At 71.8% G+C, this 216-nt stretch overlaps 1 protein-coding gene across 1 annotated transcript in view; it reads right to left on the reverse strand.

Annotated features, from left to right (window-relative positions):
• Positions 1-216, reverse strand: part of FBXW5 (F-box and WD repeat domain containing 5) — a 3,950-nt gene that overhangs the window by 1,224 nt on the left and 2,510 nt on the right. Inside the window, exon 5 of the mRNA XM_015572333.1 lies at positions 100-210. Coding sequence (XP_015427819.1) covers positions 100-210 — 111 coding nt within the window. The remainder of the gene's footprint in view (positions 1-99; positions 211-216) is intronic.

The raw sequence follows: 216 nt of genomic DNA on the forward strand, positions 1-216 counted from the left end.
GACTGGCCATCCTGGGGGTGAGGGGGCGCAGGCAGCAGGCAGTCGGGGAGTGGCACTGCCACCTGGGGCCGCCCGCCAACCTCAGGGCCGCCCCCTCACCTGGGGCCGCCCCTCACCTGGAAGGCGTTGTTGAGCCAGAGCACGGAGCAGGAGGTGACGTCCCCGATGCGGTGCAGGTTGCCGGAGATGAGGCTGGTCTCGGTGAGCCAGCAGCCC

Source organism: Myotis davidii, unplaced genomic scaffold, assembly GCF_000327345.1.
Source record: "Myotis davidii unplaced genomic scaffold, ASM32734v1 scaffold609, whole genome shotgun sequence".
In the NCBI taxonomy this organism is placed as follows: domain Eukaryota; kingdom Metazoa; phylum Chordata; class Mammalia; order Chiroptera; family Vespertilionidae; genus Myotis; species Myotis davidii.